The sequence below is a fragment of the Panthera uncia genome (assembly GCF_023721935.1).
Source record: "Panthera uncia isolate 11264 chromosome B2 unlocalized genomic scaffold, Puncia_PCG_1.0 HiC_scaffold_24, whole genome shotgun sequence".
NCBI classification, from domain to species: domain Eukaryota; kingdom Metazoa; phylum Chordata; class Mammalia; order Carnivora; family Felidae; genus Panthera; species Panthera uncia.
Window position 1 is genome coordinate 98,391,847 of NW_026057580.1, and position 15,286 is coordinate 98,407,132.

The 15,286-nt window shown below is 41.7% G+C and overlaps 1 protein-coding gene across 1 annotated transcript in view; it reads left to right on the top strand.

Annotated features, from left to right (window-relative positions):
* The first annotated feature begins 8,476 nt into the window (after positions 1-8,476).
* Positions 8,477-15,286, top strand: part of UTRN (utrophin) — a 408,075-nt gene continuing 401,265 nt past the window's right edge. Inside the window, exon 1 of the mRNA XM_049653027.1 lies at positions 8,477-15,284. Coding sequence (XP_049508984.1) covers positions 15,233-15,284 — 52 coding nt within the window. The 5' untranslated portion in view covers positions 8,477-15,232. The remainder of the gene's footprint in view (positions 15,285-15,286) is intronic.

The window sequence follows — 15,286 nt, forward strand, 5'->3', positions numbered from 1 at the left end:
GACCAGGATGCTGATTTCACCTGTCCCAGGGCGGAGCCCCTGCTGCTCTCAGAAATCCGGACCGCTTGCCCGTGGGAAATGTTGCAGTTTGGCGTCTAAGACCGCTGTTGGGTAGATTGAGCGAGCCGCCGCCTTCCTGGATTGACGGATGGGTTATGATACACTCTCAATCTCTCATCCCAGACCCTGGGAACCAGGTGTGTTTCAGGATTAATGTTTTTTTAAACTTTCAGACAGCTGAGGGTACATACATCACATATTATGCAGTGTCTTTGGGGGAGTTTGGAACAGCACCCTGTAATTAAGTATATTAATATTTCCGCAGCAAAGTGTATGAATATTCATACTACATGGGACACAAACAAGGTTATAAATAGCCTCAGGGGCAGTTCAGGTCTTGTTTTGCTGCCAAATGGGTTACGACAAAACCTTTGGTTTCCAGAACTTTTGGGATGCTGGCATCGTGAATTCCAGGCACTGTGCGTCTGCGATAGGGACTCTTTTCTCGGGGTTTGCTCTCTGCCGGATGCTTTCCTGTACTGCATTTTGCAGTGTTCACAACAGATGTGGGAGGAAGATATTTCATTATCCCTTCCCCTTTTTGTCTCCCTTCCTCCCTTCCTTGCTTCCTTTTCTTTCTTTCCTGGAAACTGAAGTTTAGTGAGGTCCGGTGACTTGCTTGAGGTCAAGAGGAGGAGGCTAGGACTGAAGGCCTGGGCACTTACCTGCTATAAAAAGTTTCTAATTTGCTTGTTTGAAACTTTGGAATACGGTTTGGCTTGTGGAATCCTATTTCACATTTAATGGTAGCTGAAAGACAATACAGCACTAAAAGCGCCATTAGAAGTAATGACCCCTTACAACATTGTGTCTTGATAAAATGCCTTGTAAGTTCACCCGGCAGGGTCAGGAAGTGGGGTCTGGGGCTTGCCCTTATCTGTAGATGATCCCCCTTCCTGCGGCTTCCTGGGTCCTCCTCCAGGCCCGGCAGGGGCCATCGGTCAGGGCACTGTTCCAGGACTGAGGGGAATGTGGGCAGGACATGGGCACAGTGTGGGGCGGAGAGGGGAAGATTTGGGTTTTTGGTGTGATGGAAGAGGTCAGGGATGGGGAAACTGGCTGAGGTTCTGCCGCTACTTGGTTAGGGCTGCATTCCAGACTCGTGTTCCTGTTTTCGTAGCAGTCACCATGGATGCTCCAGAAGGAGGTATCAGAGAAGTGGTGAATTTAGGGGATCTGTTAGGTAGGGCTGCTGCTTGGTGATATTTTGTCTTTATGAATATTGGCCAAAGTGGCCCTTCTAGGTGGACAATCAGACAAAGGCATCTCTTCTGGAGAGACACATTGTGATGGACACAACCTACTTAGTGGGCTGTGCCTCTGTGCCAAGAAGAAGGTGTTCTTTTCCTCAGAGCCCCTGTGCTGGCTGGGTTTCAGTCCCCTTTGCCACTCTGGCCTGGTGTCCTCATGCAGTGGGCAGGCTGCGTACCCCAGTGTGGCAGTGTGGCCTTAGTAGGGATCTGCCACCTTAGGATCCTTGGAACTGCTTTGTGATGGTCCCGAGGAGTGGGTAGCTGCGATGACCATCGTGGGTGAGGACACTGTGACGTACTCACGTAAGCTGCGTAGGCTCATCTCAGCAGTCGGTGCCTCGTGGCTCCTTGTCATCCTGATCAGGACGGTTCCCTGTACGCTCCCTCCCTCCAAAATGGAAGAGACAGCTGAAGGATTTCAGGATCTGTCTCCCCCAAGCGCTTCATCCTTCACTGCTTCTCTTCTTTCGTTATTGTATTAAAAGGCACGCGGGCTGATATCGATTCTCATTTGGACGTAAGCGGTGGTGGTTGGCACTTACTGACCTCTTAGCTCTCATTCATGTAGGTTATGTTTCAGCGGGCTCCTGGGTGCGCCATTTGAGTTGGGAAATGCGGTTTGGTTAAAAGAAAACATCGGAAATTAGCAGGTCTGGGAAATATATTAGTATCCCAGTCTCTTTGTTAGCAGTATCTTCATTGACATGACCCTCATTTAAAATTCAGCAGGATTTGTTAAACTTTTACTTCACCTAATATATAGGTCTGGGAGTCTTGGCCAGAGTCAGTGTTTTTTACGGGAAGTATCTGGATATACATTAACCTTTTAAAATTGTAACCAGTTAGTTACACCATAAAAATTAGCAATGTGTGAACGAATTGATTGCCTGCTAACTCCAGAGCGCATAAGGAAAATTAATTTTATATTGAGAAAGTATTTCCTAAAAGAGTGGAAGGAGACCAAGAGCTAATAAGCTTATGTGCTGAAACTTTTCAAATACATGATTTTATTTCCTCCCTACAGTGATTCTTTGGGGAAGATGGAAGTGTTTCTGTTTCATAAATGAGAACACGTTTATTAGTCAAGTCTTACAAGTTTTTGGTTATACTTAAAAGATTACACTCCATCTTATTCCAGACTCCTACAGAAAGTCACATAAAGAGTAGAATTTGAAAAAAAAAAAAACTCAACAAAAATGCAGAGGGGGTAGAATGAGTTGATTAGTTAGATAAGGCCAAGAGGTGTTAGTTCATAGAAGTTCTGCTTGCTGTCCCACCGTTAAACTTTGTATGCAAATTTGTCTGAGTGTTGTATTAGGCAATGCAGAGAGGAGAATGGTTAGTAATAAGATTGACATTATCCATGAATGTTTATTTTTTTTTGAAATTAATTTGTTTTTTTAAAGTAGGTTCCATGCCCAATGTGGGGCTTGAACTCATAACCCTGAGATCAAGAGTTGTGTGCTCTACCGACTAAGCCAACCAGGCACCCATCCATAAATTTTTAAAAAGGTGTTTGCTAATGTGAAACACAGTATTTTTTTCTCCTGGCCCTGAGACCCCAAAAGACCTTTTTTCTGGAACCTCATAATGGGATAGTGAATGATAGGGAGAAAGCTAAAACTATCTCTTCAGCTATATGTGATGTTTAGACTAACAGACTTTTTTTTTTTTAAACATTTATTTATTTTTGAGACAGAGAGAGACAGAGCATGAGCAGGGAAGGGTCAGAGAGAGAGGGAGACACAGAATCTGAAACAGGCTCCAGGCTCTGAGCTGTCAGCACAGAGCACAACGCGGGGCTCGAACTCACAGACCGTGAGATCCTGACCTGAGCCGAAGTCGGCCGCTTAACCGACTGAGCCACCCAGGTGCCCCTAGACTAACAGACTTTTGACGAGTTGCATCCTTTTCTTGTAAGTCACGTAACAAATTTATAAAATCATTTTTGAAAATAGAGATGGGAAAAAATTCTCTAGTGATCTTCCTTAAATCAGCAGCAAATTTAAAAGATCCTGGTATCTCAGTAAGTTATCAGACTGTTGTAATATGAGGATAATATCTACCCTTATCTTTCTTTTCAATAATTAATTTAAAAAATGAGGTCCTCAGACTTTCCTGCTAAGAAACTCTTTGCTATATGATCATATCTCATGGTACTTTCCCATAGTTGTGTGTATGTATTTCTATTCTCACAGTATGGAATTCTTAATAGAAGCTTTCTTTCTGGGTTTTATTCTTTCCTTTCCTGAAAATAGCTTCCAGATGGGATTATTTTTTTTTGACAGACCTCAAGTCCTTATGTTTTACCATTGTCTGATCTGTTATCCCTTCTGAGTTTCATTTTTGGCTTAGGTACTCTGCGTTTAGTATTTTTTAATACTCTGTAATATGTACTGAAAATATTTGGCAGCTGTTATGAAGCTGCACAGTAATCTGGTAATGATACAGTGCTCTGGGTTTCTCTGTCACTCCCAGTTTATTAAGGAAAAATCTTCCTTCATTGTATTCCTTCTTTCTTAACTCCTTTTGTGTTTGCTTAGAAGATGGGCATAAAGACAGCTTCATCTAATTCCTTTGCAATGTCTACTGAAAAAATAGAAAAACAAATTTGTTTAAAATTTGTTTGAATTAAAGTAAATGTTTATAATATTTAATTAGGCTTAAACATTTTTTTTAAATGTGTATTTATTTTTGAGGGACAGAGACAGGGCGTGAGTGGGGGAGAGGCAGAGATAGAGGGAGGAGACACAGAATCCGAAGTAGGCTCCAGGCTCCCAGCTGTCGGCACAGAGACCGACATGGGGCTCAAACCCACGGACTCTGAGATCGTGACCTGAGCCGAAGTCGGACACTTAACCGACTGAGCCACCCAGGCGCCCCTTTAATTATGCTTTTAAAAATTAATCTTTCATATTTTTCTGAATTCAGCCATATGCACTTCACTCCTTTAAATATCGTGATCTGGTGATCAGGCCTTTCCCTAGGCAGTGCTGTTTTGGGGTGTGTTTGAGTGCAGTGCCGTGTTTCTATCGTTGCATGTTCTCTTTTGCCAGAGATCTTGACACTTATGGATAGGTTGCTAAAATGCTTTAAATTATTTACTTTTGAGACATTTGCATGGATTAGGGATTTAGATTATTGTTCCCCAAGAGTAATTTAGTTTACTAATATCCCTGTGCTTCTTATTTTTCTTTGTCCTTTCTTCAATAAAGGAGTCTGGTAGGTTTTCCTATATTTTATTTACCATTTACCGTAAGATTTTATATACCGTAAGATTTTTTTGAGACATTGTATCTATCTTCAGTTTTTGGACCCAAACTTTTAAAGTAAATTTTTGAAAATGTAAACTCTGGTGCCTGGGCGGCTCAGTCAGTTGTGTCCAACTCTTGATTTTGGTTAGGACATGATGTCATGGTTCATGGGTCTGAGCCCTGTGTTGGGCTCTGTGTTAATCGCACAGAGCCTGCTTGGGATTCTCTCTTTTTCTGTCTGCCCATTCTCCATTTATGTGTGTGCATGTGCTCTCTCTCTCTCTCTCTCTCAAAATAAATAAATAAAATCTTAAAAAAAGTGAACTTTGGGGACTAAGAAGCAACTTGATGGCTCTGTTACATTTGAGTGGATCTGTAGAGTTGCTATGAAGATGCAGTGAGTTAACAGTGTTTGGCTAGTACTGTTAGAGGCTCTTTTGTCCTTGCCATTATTACTATTTCCCACCTTCCTTCTTGTCCTCTGTTGCCTCTTGCATCATTTGCTCTTGACTTTCTGCAGACTGTTGAGGGAGATAACCACTACATCTCTTGGCCCAAGTTACTAGGTCTGTCTGAATGGACGTCGATCATGTTTCCAGTCTCTGAATTGGTTGGCACATGCCTGATTCTGGCTGGATTTCATCAGGTCGGGAGTCAGGGGGTTAGCAGGAGATTGAGGAAGCATAAGATTGAGACAGGCGTGGCATTCTGGAGCAAAAGACAGTTTCTCAAAGGGAGGCTTATAGAGGTGAAAACATTAATCAAAACAAATTAGCGTAGGGGTGCCTGGGTGGCTCAGTCGGTTAAACAGCTGGCTTTGGCTCAGGTCATGATCTCATGGCTACACTGGTGAGTTTGAGCCCCACGTTGGGCTCTGTGCTGACAGCTCAGAGCCTGGAGCCTGCTTCTAGTTCTGTGTCTCCCTCTCTCTCTGCCCCTCCCCTGCTTGTGTGCTGTCTCTCCCTCTCTCTCTCTCTCAAAAACTAAATAAATGTTAAAAAAATAAAAAAAAAAACCAAATTGGTGTAAAAACAGTAATGAGATAATTTAGTGCCACTTACTCTCTTTTCCACCCCTTCCTTTCAGTCATGCAGTGAAGTATTAGAATTCAGGCTGATGATAGATTCACAGAAGCCTCATTTAATACTGGGAATATTCACCTGAGTCAGCTAGGTACAAATCTGTTAAGTACTTTCCCAACTCAGAGATTCTCCTTGTGCTTTATGTACCAGGTTCTCTTATGGCCTCTTCCTGCCAGTGGGAGTGTGGTGGGGGAAGGTACTGGTTGAAATCACTCAATCACTCAGATAAGCTTATCGTTCATCAGTGGCCATATGGGCACAGATGTTTGGAATCAGCTGATAAGTTTAAGTAATCTCTAACACAACATCATGTTAAACACATTTGCACGTTTAGTGTTTGCTTAACTCGAACCTGAAACACTACATGAAGTAATTTGGTGTATAAGTAGTGTTGCAGGAATAAGAAGTATAGCTTAAATGGTTTTTGCATGCTTACTACGCGCATCGTTATTTAACTTTTAATATTATTTCTACACACACCACACACCTTCCCCCGACCCCGTGTATTCGTATGTGTTTGTATACACATATATGTGTATATACATAGAGATGTACACACATGAATTCATTTCATTCTCACGACAACCCTATGAATGTGGCATTTCTATCATTATCCCCATTTTACCAGGAAACCAAGGCACGGAGTGCCTACCTAACTTACCTGGCTCAGTGCAGGGAGTGAGCACCAGGGCTAGAAATTAAAAGTGGGTGCCACACTCTTCATCACCATCCTGTAGCGCTTCTCAGTGCTTAGTCTTTAACTCCAAGCAAATAATAATTATAGCCAATCTGTCCAAAGTTATTTTGTTACAAGAAAATGTAAAAAACTATACATTAAAAAAATGGAAACTGGTTTCTATTGCTTAGCATGTATGCGACTTTGTTTGGGATTTCGTTGTTTCTGTTCGTTCAGTAAAGACTTTAGTTGTCTGGGTATTTGTGTGGCAAACGGTCTTCATGAGTCTCTACGGTGTGTCCTATGTTAGTGAACGCCCATTGAGTGTGTCCATTGGATTTACCACCTCTTGTCTGGGCACCTTTATGAGCCGATGCCCAAAAGTTTGTGAGTAGCTTTTCACAGTGGCCCTGCAGGTGACTCTGTGGGCCTGGAATTTATTTCAGTCACCTAACTCACCATTGTGACTTGCCTCCTAGGGCCTCTGTCTTTTCTTATTAGGTATTGGAAATTAAAGAAACTGACTTAGAAATGTTTTCCCCCCAGGGGCCTGTTAAGTGAGACTGATATTTTGGTGGGCAGAGTGTTGAAGAAAAAGTAAAAAAGATTTTGTGGACCATTTCATGTCACTGCCATTGAACAATGTTCAACATGTAGGGACTGGGTACATGTATCAAAGATTAATGACTAGAACACTTTAGACTTAAGTCATAGGAAAATGTGCAGGGCAGATTTGATTTTGACATTTTTAGAAGATACACTTCTGTTTAAATATAGAGACTGGCACTATTTTGGTCTGCCTGGGGGTTCAGGGTCTGATTCCCCCATTTAAGTAATAATGACATTTGTAGTTAGGGTGCTAGGGTGACTCAGTAAAGTGTCTGACTCTTGATTTTGGCTTAGGTCATGATCTTATGGTTCCTGGGTTCGAGCCCCACTTTGGACCCCCACACTGGCAGCGCTGAGCCTGCTTGGGGTTCTCTTTCTCTGTGCCTCTCTCTCTGCCCCTCCCCTGCTCATGTGCATATCTCTCTCTCTCTCTCTCTCTCTCTCCCTCCCTCCCTCCCTCCCTCCCTCCCTCTCCCTCCCCCCCCCTTTCTCCTCCTCTCTCAAAATAAATAAATACACTTAAAAAAAAAAGACATTTGTAGTTATGAAGGTAACTTGGTAATTCTTAAATTTGGTGATTGAATTGATTATACTTCCTTCCCTAGGCTATTAAATTGTCATGCCCACTAGGTAAATTGTGAATTAAATGCTATAAATATTGTTTGTAAATATTTTAACATCATTCATCTCTATTCCTCTTATCAAGACTAATTGATTATTATCATTGAAAGAATTATTACCATTTGAATAAGAGCAGAACAATCCTTTTGCTCAAATTAATGATCTGATGGAAAAGAGCAAGGCAATACATTTTTCAGATGCTCTGTTTTGAATGTTAGGGAATGTTGAATATTCCTAGATCAGAATCCATGGAGCACAACATTAATATTTACTTGGCTTTAAAGTCATTTAATAGTTCCTTTGATCTTTTTACTTCAACTATCTCAGAAACACAAAGATTTAAAAAAAATAAAGGAAAAAACACATTATTGCATTTCTTGCTTTCTTTCTATCACTTATCTTTTTGTGATACATGAAAGATATGTCAAAATGTGGATAAAATATTTTTAATGGGCTTTTGTGACTTGCAGTGACTTAATCGAACAGGCTATATGTAAGCTTCTAAACCAAGTAATTTGGGCAAAAGTTTGCAATTTTATGAATTTGCTGGCAAACCTTATGTTTCTTCACCTGAGACGTTTCCACCCTCCTTAGGTCCCCATAGTCAGTTTCACTGGATTTTGTGGGGAAATATTGGCATCCAATTGTGATTTTTTTTCTGGTTCAAAAGAAGGTCTTGATAAATTATTTCTGTATTTCATAATGTTACTATTAGAAACATGCCTGTTCCCTTTCAGCCCAGATGGGAAGTATTTCTGTGTTTTTAAAACTTACAGGTAGGCCTCTTAATTGCTCACAAGGTACTGAGCATTTGGGTTATAGGGCTGTCTGTACTGGGTATTTTGTCTTTATTATTATTATTTTTTATTTTTTAAAAATATTTATTTTTGAGAGAGAGAGACAGAGTGCGAGTGGGGGGAGGGGCAGAGAGAGGGAGACACAGAATCCGAAGCAGGCTCCAGGCTCTGAGCTGTCAGCACAGAGCCTGATGCGGGGCTCGAACCCACAAACTGTGAGATCATGACCTGAGCTGAAATCTGGCGCTTAACTGACTGAGCCACCCAGGTACCCCTTGTCTTTCATTATTAATATGCTTGATACGGTTGGGCTCCAGGCTAACCGTGGAGCCTGCTTAAGATTCTTTGTCCTCTGCCCCTCCCCCGAACGCACATGCCCACGAGCTCCACACTTAGCCTGTAGCCCAACAAGGGTCTTGATCTCATGACTCTGAGGTCATGATCTGAGTTGATATCAAGGATCAGATACTTAACCAACTAAGCCACCCAGGCGCCCCTATTTGAATTTGTAATAAAATTTTAATGCAATTTTTTATTTTCAGTCTGTGAAGTGAATTGCGGTCCCCAAATAGCAGCCGTAATTTGGCTGGATTGAATTACTGAATGTACAGTACAATTTCACATTTAAAAATAAAGGAAAGACATGTAATCTGATGCTATAACTGTAAAAATTTGCTATGTATGAAATGACTGTGTATCATATTGTAAATATTAAATTCACATTCCAAATAAGACCTAATCATGAAAAGAATACTTAACTGACAGTTACATATTCGGCAAGATTGTCTTTTGGAATTCGGGACTGTGAGAAGCAAGGCTTGTCTACACACTACTGCCATGTGAAGCCAGTGCCCAGCGTATGGTAATGAGGCCATTTTAGGACTCTTCCTAAGAATAAGTTGAAGACAGAACTTGTAGTTAAAAGTAGAAGAGTGGAGATACGTTTATCGCTGCTTGCAGCCATAACGACACTATAATTACAGCCAAAGAACAAAAGAAAGAAAGAAAAGTAATGTGGCCAAAAGGAGGTGGAGACGAAGTGGCTTTGGATGGGCCAGTCATCACGTGTTGGCAGATGATGGCAGAGTGGTAACTACTGAGGGGTCCAGGCCAGAGGGTGGTGGTGGGAGGCTTCTTACTGCACGCCCCAGACTTTGTAAGACCCCTGATGTCGAGTCACTACTACCGCCTGAGGTTGGGTCCGGGGAAAGTGGGAGATGTTTGGGGTTAAAATCCAGGAGTTTGGTTGAGGTCTGTAAACCGTGTGCTCTGCTTCTCAGATCTCTCCTCTTCTTCCTTAACCCGCACAGCAGAATATGGATTTATATATTCTCTAGAGAAATTGAACTCTGCCTTGGGATCTGTCCCAGAGAAGAGAAGGGTGAGGTTCTGGGTTGACACCAAGAAGATGAAGGGACCTCAAGACTGGGAAACCCCAGAATTCCTGAAGCTATACCAGCCCCAGATCAGAGGATGCTTTTATTGGGAGGATAGCATAGTTACAGCCTGGAATTTGATGACCTCCCGTGAGTCTACCAGTCGGCAGGTCACATCCAAGCACATAGAGCTTGGGCATTTGACTGCCTCATTTTGAAATGTGAGGGGCTGCCAGGAGTCTGACGTTTGAGGGAAGCTTCCATTGCTAAAGCCAAATCCAACTAACAGGAAAAAGAAAGTTAGCGGAAAGGGAGAAAATGATATAATATCCTCAGAGAGATGGGAGAATCATTGCCTCTTCGCAATAAGAGCAGGATGGTATAAAAAAGGAATATAAGGAATGCTATAAGAAAGGAATCCTGGAAATTATGATATCAGAAATTAAAAAAAATGGATAGAGACTGGAAGAGTGGATATAACAGAGGTAAGGCTTTAATGGCTGTAGCAAAAATTTTGGAAATAATGTCTGACTTACACTCAGAAAATAGCAGTACAAGTGTACTATTTAGAAATGACTGAATGTCAGGACAAAGAGACGGCGGTAGCCCCTTCCTTGAAAGAAGGACTGAGGCAGGACTACTGCATTTTGTTATAGTCCTATTTGATTAAAAACAAACACACAAACAAACAAACACTGTGTATTTATTACTTTGATACAAATGGAGAAACATGTACTGAGATATTTACTTTGGAAATCATTTTGTTGAAAAATTTTATTGACAGTTAATCTGCACAAGATTACTCTTTTGGCAGTCACAGAAGCCTCCGTGAATAATATGGTCCCCTAAATTTTTTCAGTAGTTGTCTTGTCCCAGTGCCAGTTTCTTTAGAAATCACTTACTGTGCATGTGGATTGTAAGTGTCCTGATTATTTTGAGACAAGCTTTGACTCACTTTAGCCACACACTCTCTGTATTGCTAGTGTTATGGGAATGGTTTCTGTGAGACGTTTCATACATTGTGGTTGTAATGAAATACAAACACAAGGAACTAAAATTTTTGAGTGAGCGCTAAGAGGAAGAAGACCTTCAAGCTGAAATGGACTCTTTCCAGCATTTCCTGACTCTGTGTGTGTGTGTGTGTGTGTGTGTGTGTGTGTGTGTGTGGCTCTTGTGGCAACATGGACCTTCACAGAACTTTTGAGCTGGAAGATGTCTTAAGGACCATCTCCTCCACTTCTATGGCCTGGTAATTGAGGAAACTCAGTCAGTCAGGGAGGGAGGAAATGACTTTCCCCAGATTAAACAGCCATCCCAAACTCTGTATTCCCCTGCTGCTCTGGGCTACCTTAAGGAAACTTCTCGTTCATTTTCCTTCAGACCTCGTTTGGTTGTTGATGGTTTTCTAGTGGATGTGTACCTGACAAGGAATGTGTTCACAGATTTCCAGGAAATGTCCTGGTGAGAATGGTGGGGTATGTGAACTTCTAGAAATTTTAGGTTTATATTTACTGTGTGAGGTTTAGGGGGTTTTGCTAATATTCTGAAAGAGACGTGACTCCTGCCTGTGGATTAAAGCAGGCAGAGCTTGGGCTTCAAGTCCTAAGTGTCAGTGTAAATAGGGAGAGGGTGAGGGAGAGGGGAAATGGGAGGAGGAAGAAGAGAGCAGGGGTGTGAGGACCATTTCTTTCCTGTTATTTTCCTTTTGGTGGGAGAGAGTGAGAAAGTTACTGAATGTAACTGGAGGTGCTGAACTGAACTGGCCAAAAACTGTCTGAATTGTGTGAAAGGCTATGGTATTTAGTCTTCCAGAGCAATTCTCATAACGCAGCTGGGTCCTGCTGGCTGCCACTGAGGTTCGCAAAAGTTGATATTTATACCTTCTCTGAACTTTTTCTGTTGACCCAGCCCCTGGATGTTGTTCACTGGCCTTTTAATTCCATCCAGGCTTGGCTTCTCCTTTCTCCCCAGAGCTACTTTTTAAAATTGGCTTTGTGGGTATTAATGGTTGGCTGATTAAAGCAACTCCCAGCAGGTGTGAACGGTTACTCTGTTACTCTTCCTGGTGGGTGTGCTGTGTATTCACAGAGCTGTTGCAGAAGTAAAATGGGGCTAATTTCCAGCTGGTAGGTTGTAACTATGGTAGAAAGGAGTGGAATAGATTTTGTAACCCTGTCTGGCTCCTATCCTCATTTTGCAAATCCTAGGGGCTCATTGATTCAAAGATGTGTCTTTCTGGAAATAAGTTAGAGGAGTTTCATCATTATCAAGAATATCTCGGGCGCCTGGGTGGCTCAGTCAAGCATCCAACTTTGGCTCAGGGCATGATCTCGTGGTTTGTGGGTTTGAGCCCCACATCTTCAGGCTCTGTGCTGACAGCTCAGAGCCTGGAGCCTACTTTGGATTCTGTGTCTCCCCCTCTTTCTCTGCCTCACTCACACTCTGTCTCTCTCTCTCAAAAAATGAATAAAAACATAAACATAGAATATCCCATAAAAGTGTTCAATATCATTAAAGACATGGGAACAATTTAAGTTTCCATCTACAGATGAATAAAGAGGATGTGATGTAAACACACACACACACACACACACACACACACAGAGGAATATTATTTAGCCACAAAAAAGAAGGAAATCCTGCAAAAACTTGCAACAGTGTATATGAACCTTGAGGGCATTATGTTAAGTGAAATGAGTCAAAGATACCAAAGATCAAATGCTGTGTGATCTCACTTATATGTGGAATTAAAACAAACCAACCAACCCAAACTCATAGATACAGAGAACAGTTTGGTGTTGCCAGAGGCCGGGCGGGGTGGGCAAAATGGGTGGAGGTGGTTAAAAGGTACAAACTTTCAATTGTAAGATAAATAAAGCCTGAGAATTTAATATACAATATGGTGACTACAGTTAGCTATACTGTATTACATATTTGAAAGTTACTAAGAGGTATTAATATACTAAGAGAATAGATCTTAAAAGTTCTAATGACAAAAAAAATAACTATATGTGGTGATGGATGTTGACTTATTGTGGTCATCATTTGCCATACACACATAGATCATTATGTAGTACATCTAAAACTAATAAAATGTTATATGTTAATTACATCTCAAAAAAAGAGAGTCTGTCAAGGATATCTAAGAGTTGAACTGTTAACTATTAAACTTGTAAATTTCCCTTGAGAATTTTTTTTTAAGTTTATTAATTTTTGAGAGAGCACGAGCATGAGCAGGGGAGGGTCAGAGAGAGGAGGAGGGAGAGAATCCCAAGCAGGCTTCGTGTTGTCAGTGCAGACCCTGATGTGGGGCTCAATCCCACGAGCCCATGACCTGAGCTGAAATCAGAATCAGATGCTCAACTGACTGAGCCACCCAGGTGCCCCAAGAATTTCTTTTTTTTTATAGTTTTGTACTGAAACTAATGAAATGAATTTTTTTATTTATTATAAAAATGACTTCTTTAATAATTCTATTAATTTTGAATTGTCTTTCAGAAATGCTTTATTTTTTTCCCCCAGTGAGTAAAAATATGTTCAATCCATTGAAAACAGAGTAGAAGTATTTTTTGGTTCATCAGATACTTATGTCTCATGATAATGATGTAGACTAGGGTTTTTATTTTTTATTCTTATCACCTCCTGCTTTTTCTTTTGACCCATAGACCCCTTTGGCAGTGTGGTGAATCCAGACACATGTTAAAAAAATTTTTTTTTTAATGTTTATTTACTTTTGAGAGAGAGGCAGACTGCAAGCTGTTGGTGGGGTGGTGGGGTGGTGGCGGGCAGGGCAGAGAGAGAGGGAGACATAGAATAGGAAGCAGGCTCCAGGCTTTGAGCTGTTAGCACAGAGCCCAACGCAGGGCTTGAACCCTCAAACCGTGAGATCATGACCTGAGCCGAAGTCAGTGGCTTAACCGACTGAGCTACCCAGGCGCCCCACAGATGCATGTTTTTAAATGCATAAAATAGAGTACATGTCATTAGAAGGGAAAACCAATTATATTGAAATTCAGTTACAAGAGACTAAAAAGCCTATGACAGAGTAATATTTGTTTTTTATGATTACATTCTATGTCATTATCCAGCATGTGGTCCAGTAACTTGCGAGGGGATGATGAGCCAAATGATTTTTCCGCTGTAATGTGATGTGAAAATGGCTGTGGTTTCTGTTGGTGCTGCAGCCAAAAGTACTACCAGTCGTGTGTTTTAGGATCTACCTTTGTAATAGAAGGGGATGCGAATTTTTGTTAGAGGCTCGAGAAAAAGCTCATTTTTCTCCTGTCCACGTTCATGGACCCCTTGCAATGAAATAACCCCTGATGGAGCTGATGGTGTAAGATGAACATTTATATCCTTCGAGCTTTGGCAGTGACAGCCAGTGTGCCATGATGGGTAGTTTTACAGATAACAACTGGAAATGGAAATAACTCTTGGTTGAGTATTCCATATGATGGATGCTGTGCTGGGTGTGGTCATCAAAACTGATGACCACAACAGTTCTGGTGTCCAGCTTCTGGAATGTGTAGACTCGTAGAAGAAACAGATATCAAACTATAGAATGGACAAATAGTTTATTTGCTAGGGGATAAATGTCTTGAAGTGCTGTGATAGGATATCAGGAGGGGCCTGAAACGGGTGCTAGTGATGATGGAAGCCATGCTTAAGTTGATGCTCTGATGTTGGCTGAAGGCAGATCCTGTGTGTAGGCTCTAAGTAGGGCAGGGCTCGGCCCATAGAAAACCGGGACGGGGACAGACTGGGAATGAGGACAGTGACTGGGAATGAATGAACGAATGAGGCTGCACCTTGAGGTTGGCAAACTGCACTTTGTGTTTCGTTCAGTAGTATTTTTAATCCTGGTTGAAGAGCATAGTTTTACCTTTGGGCTTCATGGCATCTATTATTTGGTTTATTATTAATGGTTAAATCTCTGAAAGCTTTAGAGATTAGTTGGGAATATATAGGTTGAAAAATTGTACAATTATGAGAAAAGCTCTCCTTTGAGAGCTAGGCACTTAACATTTTTTATTGCGTCATTCCTAAACATTTTCCCTCACCCAAATTTTTGTTTGGCACAAATTTAAGGAAAACCTACAGAGACTCGAGGAAGGGCTTAGCTCCTCTGCATTCTGAGCAATTTGAACAGTGGTGTTTGTGGAAATGCATACCTTACCTTGCTGTTCCTGGGCAGATAAGTGCTGTCTGTCACACCTGTGGATTTTAAGGCCACAGGCTCCGAGGCCTGGCGGAGGCCCAGACGGAGTAGACCAGGATTGGGCTGTGCACAGCGGCAGGAATGCAACCATTCTGGTCTGGGCAGTTGGGGAGGGACTCCTCTCCCCACAGTTCCCATACTGTTTGGCCCTGCTTTCCAATTTGACTCCATCAAAGCACACTCTCCAGTGACGGCAGGATTCATATATTTTTGTGACTTCAGAAAACGTGTATGGTCGGTTTATGAATCTTAACCACCTTTGAGGGACATGCTGAGCCAATGAGAAATGGAACTGACATCTGATTCTACACACGGAGACGACAAAGGGTCACAGGCAGGT